Source organism: Amblyomma americanum, chromosome 9, assembly GCF_052857255.1.
Source record: "Amblyomma americanum isolate KBUSLIRL-KWMA chromosome 9, ASM5285725v1, whole genome shotgun sequence".
Taxonomy (NCBI): Eukaryota; Metazoa; Arthropoda; class Arachnida; order Ixodida; family Ixodidae; genus Amblyomma; species Amblyomma americanum.
Genome location: NC_135505.1, coordinates 141,468,450 through 141,476,713, shown reverse-complemented (window position 1 = coordinate 141,476,713; position 8,264 = coordinate 141,468,450). Strand labels below are relative to the sequence as shown.

Below are 8,264 nucleotides of genomic sequence, written 5' to 3'. Positions count from 1 at the left end.
AGCCATCTGGCCAGCCAATCGTAGCGGAGTGTTTCGGGTGCATGAGCGTTTGAAAACTGTCTGGTGCATGGAGGACGGTGTCATCGTTTCATGATGTGGTCCGCGTGAAGTCCCGATGCGGAAATACCGCGGTACTACCAAGTTCTGTGCTATCTGCGACCAAGATAGTGCAGCGCCGTCACTGCAGCGAGAGACCGCCGGAGGCAGTGAGTTCTGTGGCGTCAATCGTAACGCATGCCGCATGGCAGTGCCAGTTTACGTTAGGAAGCGCTTTTGTGCTACGCCCAGATCCCCTTCGCGGACCGTCCGCCGTCGACAGCGTGCATATGCGTTAATGCTTCCTGAAACAAACTACGACGTTGTCGACGATGAGTCTTCGTGGAAAGTCTGTCCTTCGCTTTTAGGGCCTCGAGCAACTGGAAACGCCCGTTAGCACCAATGGGGGATGTTTCTTTCGCCGCCATTCTAACCGAACAGTGGTCGCCCAAGGGGGCTTTCTTTCGGTGCATCTTCGTTGTGCGCACTTGCTGGTCATGGTGTTATGCTCTGAAATGACCTCCTTAGGTACTGGCCTCCGATCCAGGCTTTCCAGCGCACTCTCAGCTGTATCCGCCCACGCGAAGCATAACGGATTTGCATTACTGCACCCTCGAGTTTGCAAGCTGGTTTTAGTTGGTTTTAGTAGTGTTGGCCCCAGGGGCGGATTTATGGGTCGCTGTTCTAGAACACGTAGGGTTACGGCTCTAATCTAGAATAACGCTAGTGGTTATGTGGACTGGCCTGTATACGCGAAGAAAATCTGTTTGTTGACATGCGTTTCACAGCCCGTCACGCGGAACGGGCTTTGTTTCAAGGCATCGCGCCTCGTAATATACCTTTCAGTAGAGCGGAGATGGGCTCTGAACTTGTCGTTCGAGCCATGGCAAAAGCGACTTGGTTACTGCGCTTTCAAAAGTGCACCTTAGGTAATTTGCTTAACCGGGAAGGTCGTACAGTTGCCTTGGCGTGACAATTACGTTACATCGTTGCCAATTTCTGTTCCCATCTGTATCGTAGGCCATCACTTGTAAGGTCTTTTGTACGGTGCTCTTTCCTGTGTTATTTCGGCCCTCAGTGTTGATCCTGAGCTCGACGCTTGGTCTTCGTGACAGTGTACCGATTCCGAGGCTCAGATCGTCGCTGCTCTTCGCTCTTGTGAGCACGGCTGAGTTTTCTCTGATTGTCCATTCAAGTTAACAAAGTACACAGAGGAGCCAGTTGGTCCGTAAAAGGCACCAGCGGAGAAACAAAAAAAGTTGGTACTGCCTTGTGTGCGCAAGCTCTCACACAACTTGGAGAGTGTGATTTGTGGTTGGTGTCATGTTTTCTGCAAACCCTTCAGGCTTTCAAGACTCTGCTCTTTAGCAGACCATGAGAGGGCTAAGGAATCTAGTATGCGGAACAAAACACAGGGAGCCGCTGGTTTCTTACGCCACTGGCATTGTGTACCAGTTTCCTCTCTGTTGTGGTGGCTTATACATAGTGTGAACACTCGAGCGTTGCAAGAATTGTAAAGACTATTTCCCCTTTCTAAATCATATGCAGCGCTTAGGGCTTGGTAAACATCATTTGGCGAGAAAAATCATGGAAGCACGTGAAATAGGGAAATGCCGTAGTGACACGTATCGGTACACCTTAGGTTTATCTCCTGGACAAAGGACGAAATTCTTTGAAACTCACCTAAGCTCATTGGTCTTCCTGCACATTCATTCTTCTGTTAGTCTTCCATTGGTTGGATAACATTGAGGTTTGGTTATCATCGTTGTTTTCTGCAAAACTTTGAAGGTTTGCTTATCCACGCTATATTCTTATTGATGAGACATTCAGATTTCATACAGTTGCAATTGTAGTGCCCATCATGTCCTTGCCTTTTCTGCTGTCTCAACACTATGTTTTTATTCAGAGTATTATTCAAGCCTCTTAACAATCTGTTAAAATTAAAGATATTGGTCGCACCCGAATAACAGTGATTAATTTATCATCATACGTGATGCGTGCAGCTTTTGTCGCCATATTTTCGTTCAGAGTATTATTCAACCCTCTTAAAAATCTGTTTAAATTAAAGATTAAAAAATATTGGTCGCACCCGAATAACAGCGATTAATTTATCATCATACGTGATGCGTGCAGCTTTTGTCGCCATATTTTCGTTCAGAGTATTACTCAAGCCTCTTAAAAATCTGTTTAAATTAAAAATTGAAAATATTGGTCGCACCCGAATAACAGTGAATAATTTAGCATCATACGTGATGCATTCAGCTTTTGTCGCCATATTCACCCTAGCCGAATTAGCAGAGTCAGGTGCGCCGGGCTGCAATTGGACACTGTCGCAACCTGATTGGTCCGCACTGACAACCCGCACTGGCTGCTCCTGACGAGCGGCTGACCGCCCGGCCTGATCGACGGCGAACAGCCTCCAGGCGGCCGTTCGCCAGTTTTTCACAGGAAAATCACTCTATGTGGGTTGGCCTTTATTGTGAAAAGAAATGCGCCTAAATTGAGAAAGAAGGGTACCAATGTTTTCTGGCTGCCAGTAGAGAACGCAGGAACTCTGTAGGACTCCGGCCTATTTTTTGAGGCGTTGCGCTGCTTTGCAAGCACTATTCTTGCTGGCCGCTATGCATACAACTGCAAGACTCAAAACATCGCTGTATTGAGAAACACAGCAGCGACAATCACTTTTAATCTTATTGTTGAGAATCTCTCTCTCCCCTCCCGCTAGTACTCCCAGAGTGCAGGCGAGAAAGAGGGAGAGAATGAAAGCAGAGCATGGGTGACTCATCCATTATAAATAAATCATTCTCCTCGCGCTGTTTACAAACAGTGGATGTCAGGGTGCATCGCGGGCTGGTCAAAACTGAAGCCCCTCTATCAAAAGTTCCGAACAGTTTTGATCCAGCCGTCGCAACAACTCTGGACCCTTGGGACGGAGTGCGAAGGCAAAAGGTTCATGTGTTGTCAACTGGCCTATTGTGCAATCGGCCTATCACATCACCTGCTAGAGTCGGATACAACACAAGAATGAAGCGGCTTTTCCCTCCAAAGGGCTCCCTACCAGCCAATGACGTCGGCCGATTCTCATAGGCCTACTAGCGTGACAATGCAGAGAGTGGCCGATGAAAGGGGATAGTCCTCTCTCTCTGTGGCCGGGGACAGTCCCCTCCCTGCATTGTCAGGCTCATGAGAATCAGTTAGCAGGCTCATGAGAATCGGCTCACACCATTGGCTTCGTTCTTGAGTTGTATCCAACTATAGCTGTGCTCATGTGAACCCCCGAAAGGGTGCGCATATAGTTGTTGCTACCTTTAAAAAAAAAGTAGGAGCCTCAGTTTAACCTCTGAATAGTCCAAATTTTCGCATTACTAGTTTAGTTGACCAGCACCCTTTCCAGCTGGCCTCTGCGCAGAGCAGAACAGCATGGAGCTCTGAAATGATGAGAATTTTCTAACTGAAATCGCACGTTAGTGATACTTTTGTTGCCATCCAAGAATGTGAACACCATGATCAAAGTCTGGTTCGTTCAGTACAGTTATAGAGCTAGCACACAAGAGCTGCTTACATGTTCACTAAGAAAGATTAAAACGCTATGCTTACCGTTAATGAAGTGCACACTGCAGATCCTGTCTGCACTTCCTGGCTGCCACTTTGCCACGTGGCTCGCAAACACACTTTTCGCTTGTTTTAGTCGTTCCGCACACATTAGAAACTCAGGTGCTCTACTTAACAACCCAACAGCATCAAGAAAAGAACAGCGAACTTTCACCTGACGAGAACTAATCCACAGCACCACGTAGCAAGCAGCCAAATTTTTTACAGCGAGGCTACGTCAGTCACAAGACATGTTACATAATACATCGTGTTGGCCAGGAGAGATCAAGGTTTAAAGACCGGATATGGATCTTGCACAGTAGCAAGTTTTAAGCTCCGTTGTTGCATTCAGCTGCTTGTTTGGCAGAACTACAACTAACATCGTTTGGCGCTGTGTTCAGCTGCACATTCTCAGACATCATTTTTATGTTGTCGAAATGTTTCTGGGATGCTTTTCTTCTTGGAAGCGTAGAGGTACTCGGTGCACGGCTCTTGTTAAGCCACCTTCCAGGGCCAGTTTTCAAGGCGTAAGAGTGAGTGTCAGAGCATTGAATTTGGCTTGTGAACAAGTTGAGGGCACCTAATACTCTGTTAATTGTTAGTACTGTTTTCTGTCGTTATCCATGGTATGGCAAGGTGCAAAGTTGGTCTTCTTTTATTTATGACGGCATTATTTTCATTTAAACGGCTGACAAGGCTGTGGTAAGAGTAGCGCAAAAACTGGTCATGCCATTGTCAGCCTGCTTTATTTATTTTGTTCAGATTTTCAATTTTTATACGAATTTTTAAAAGCTTTGTTGAAGCTTAACTAAGCTCCAAAGCTTAATTGTTCTGTTGTCCTTTTCACCTGCCAGGGTGAGTAAGTCCCACAGGGAAAGGTTCAGTTCCAGTGCTTGCAAAACTGCAATGCACTGCATGCCATGACACTTCCCAGATGAAAAAAAGTTTCCAATTCCAACTTGACCGTGGAATCTGATATTGTGCCCCTTCCAGCTGGAAACCATTCAAACCTAGCTGAAACATCTTCCTCCAGCTGGATTATAGGACCAGAAATCATGTCCAGCTGGAACATTTCTTGCTTCCAGGTGGAAAATTTCCACTTCCAGTTAGTTCCATCTGTTCTCTTCCACTTCCAGTTTAAAGCTGAAATGGGCACACCATATTCAGTCACTCCAGTGCAACTCATATCTATTTTCGTTTGGGACATTTTCACATTATTTCGTTCCAGGTGATACCCAGCTGACTGAGCCCATGTTCATGGACTCCATCTGCAGAGTGGGTGTGTGGTGGCCACCACAAAACCAGTAGAGACCACAAATGGCATCTAAGATGGCGCCAAACTCCACCGCCAGCACTTCCCGGCCCCCGCAGAAGCGGCGGTCGAACGAGGCTGCCCCGAACTCTGCGGCTCCCAAGCGCCGCCGGTCGGGTGGCCAACCGTCGGCAAGTGGACGTGTAAACGTGGCCGTGCGCGTGCGCCCGCTGCGTGAGCGCGAGGCCGAGACCTCCAGCATAGTGCGCGTGGTGGATGAGCGGTGCCTTGTGTTCGACCCGAAAGCGGAAGCGGACCCCTTCTACTTCCAGGGGCAGCGGGCATGCGGAGGCCTCGTCAAGCCAAACAAGGACCAAACCTTCATGTTCGATAAGGTAACTCAAAGCAGGAACAATGGGAATTCCAATTTGTAGTAAATTAATGCACCTTCACACTGGGCACCCAATTTGCACTAACTTTCAGTGAACTTCGTTGTTTGCATTGACTGCTAGCTGCAACAATTTCCATGGCGCCACTGGGCTCGCACTGCTTTAGGAACAGAGCTTCTACAACATTTTGAGCGTTGCAGCTCATATTGTGTGCAGCTCATATTGTGCAGCTCATATTGTGTGCACTACCTTGGGCAGGTAGTGACCACAGATTCACATGATAAGAGTGGTATATCTAGGAGAATAAGAATGGGGTAGAGTGCATTTGGCAGCCGTTCTGAGGCCTTGGATGACAGGTTACCAACATTCCTCAAAAGAAATGTATATAAGAGCTGTCTTGAGAGTCCTTACTTATGGGATAATGAAAAGGCACGAGATTTGCTATGGAAAGAAAAAAGATAAGTATAACATTGCAAGACAGGAAGAGCGCAAAGTGAGTCAGAGATAAACGCGAGGTAATAGTATCCTGGCTTAGCCCGTGTACTGTGTGATGTCAATGCACGCTAAATAACCCCAAGTGGTCGAAATTTCCGGAGCCCTCCACTACGGCGCCCTAATAGCCTGAGTAAACCCTCATAAGCCAAACCAAACCAGTATCCTGGCTTAGATCAGGATAAGGAAAGTCACGGGCAGGACGTGATAATGCGGAGAATGGACTACCAGGTGGCACTTTAGGGTATTGGAGTGGATTCTGTAGAAAGGCAAGCATAGCAGGGGTCGACAGAATCTGGTGGGCCGATAAGGTTAGGAAGCTTGAGGGGATAAGGTGGGTTGCAGTTGGCGGAAGACAGGGCTATACCCCTGTCACACGGGCACCGCAAAGGCCTTTGAGAATCAGGTCCTTATATCCAGAGGCGTAAGGAATGCAGCTACACAGCGCAAATGTTGCACCTTGCCGCTAAAAAGACCTTGGGGACGAAGGCGCCTGTCCGAGAACTTTGGAACCCAAAGGCACGGCTTTTGAGAGCCTTTGATCGCAGCGTTGTCCAACGTCAAAAAGTAAAAAAAAATTAATGCAGCCAACATTGTTTGAAAACTTATTTTAAAAAATGCGGAAAGTGTGCCTGGCTTTGCTTTTTGTACGGGTGTTCATATTTTATGCCCAGGTTTCAAGACAGTGAAAGTGTTGCAGCGACGCCGAGTGCCCTTGGTGGCCAAGTCAATACACAAAACCTGCTGTTGCTGATGAGAGTAGCTGGTGCAGTTCTTTTAAGGGAGAAATTAGAATAAGAAATTGCCTGAGCTCAACGAATGTACAGAATTCCCCACTTTAATTTCAAATCACTCACTTCAGCCTCCTCAAGCACAGCAGCGACTGTTTTACCTTTGGGCTGCACCATGTAGCTGCGTCGCTGCTCCTTCGAGCTTACGGTCCTTTGGTGAAAAGAGGTGCCTTTGCTGGAAAGGCCTTCGAGGAATGCCATGTGACAGGGGTATTAATTGGAGATCAATGGAACAGACCTTTGTTTTGTAGTAGACAGAAGTTGGCTGATTATGATGTGGCGGTGAAGGTGGACAGACAAGTTAAGCTTGTGTGAAGGCTACCTAAGTAGTTTCTTCTGAAATATGTTTTTTGTGTGATTGCCCTGGTGGACATGAAGGGCATGCGCGCTCGGAAAATTTTTTTCACGTCATATTGCACACTAGCACATGCAGTTTCTATGAAAACATTTACAAAAATTGAATGCATCTGCCATGGAAGGAACCTTCGGGGGGGGGGGGAAAAATTAAGGAAACAAGTTCTGAAATTGGATTTTGCAAAACTCATTTCTGTCAGCTATATTAGGAGGTTCCCTTAGTACCTAAATCCTTGCATGCCTTAACCACCCTCTATATAGTTTAGATAGTTTTGGGACAGATACTATAATTGCTCGTTGTCTGTAGTGGAGTGTTTCACAGCAAGTCATTATTAAATAAATTTGGTCACGTTTTTAAGGGGCCGCACGTCTGCATATGCTCTCTTTTGCATGCATGTTGGATAAGAAGTGACTGAACTCATGACATGTCAGGTTCTTCAGCGCCGTTTCAGAACCATTGGGGTTTCTCATAAGCTAAGATGATTGAGAGCCGTTGTTTTAGGACTTGCACTGGGTCATTGCTGAGTTTCAAAACTGCTTTATTACCGGTGTGTTCTTGTCTGTAGCATGCCTCCGTTCTGTCTCCAGGTATTTGATGAGACGAAGGACAACATGTACGTCTTTGAGCACACCACAAAGGAAATGGTGGTAACACTCTTGGACGGCTGCAACTGCTCGGGTGAGTGGCCTTTTGCTGCAGTAGGCCAAGGAACAGCGGAGCAAAATACAAAACGGCTTTATCACCATCACCCGGTGTAAAGTGGCAGCGTTAGCCTTGCTGCACTTCCTTGATCACATGGCTTCTATGGCCCCAATGTGCTGTGGTGATATTGTTGACCCAAGGGAAGGCCCCTTCTGACTGGATTACAATAACTTCTATGTCACACGGTGCATCTTGGTTTGCCCATGAACTTGCATGTTGCCGTTTTGCTGCTGGCTGTGTCTTATCAAACGTGTATGAAGAGTCTCCATTCATGCGCTTTGTGTCATACATCCGCGACTTTTTCTTTCCTTTTTTTTTTTTTCGGAACGATATTCGTGTAATGAGTTTACTTGCTCTGATCATCACAGCACAAGACCTGGTCGTTCTGCGGAAAATTGTACTTTGTTTACCATGATTTGCATATGCATGCAAAATTACGCCAGGACTCCCGGCAGCGAAAGTGGAAACATAGGCTCATGGGGAAAATAAAGTGCACTCACGACAACGGGCAAGGAAAACCAAACAACACAAGCGCTGAACTGGGCGTTTATTCAAAAAACTCAGAAAATGAGAGAAAAAGAAAACCACAGACAAAACAAAAGCCTTCATGGAGGTGCGTCAGGATAAGTATCCTTATTAAGTACTTGTGTTGTTTG

The 8,264-nt window shown here is 46.6% G+C and overlaps 1 protein-coding gene across 2 annotated transcripts in view; it reads left to right on the top strand.

The window, feature by feature from the left end:
• The first annotated feature begins 16 nt into the window (after positions 1 to 16).
• The window catches only part of LOC144104654 (uncharacterized), a 31,907-nt gene continuing 23,659 nt past the window's right edge, over positions 17 to 8,264 (top strand). For both annotated transcript variants that reach the window (XR_013308605.1, XM_077637788.1), the window contains exons 1-3: positions 17 to 206; positions 4,856 to 5,274; positions 7,494 to 7,584. Coding sequence is in view for 1 of the 2 variants with exons in the window: in XM_077637788.1 (XP_077493914.1) it covers positions 4,945 to 5,274; positions 7,494 to 7,584 (421 nt within the window). In the remaining variant the exon portion in view is untranslated. The remainder of the gene's footprint in view (positions 207 to 4,855; positions 5,275 to 7,493; positions 7,585 to 8,264) is intronic.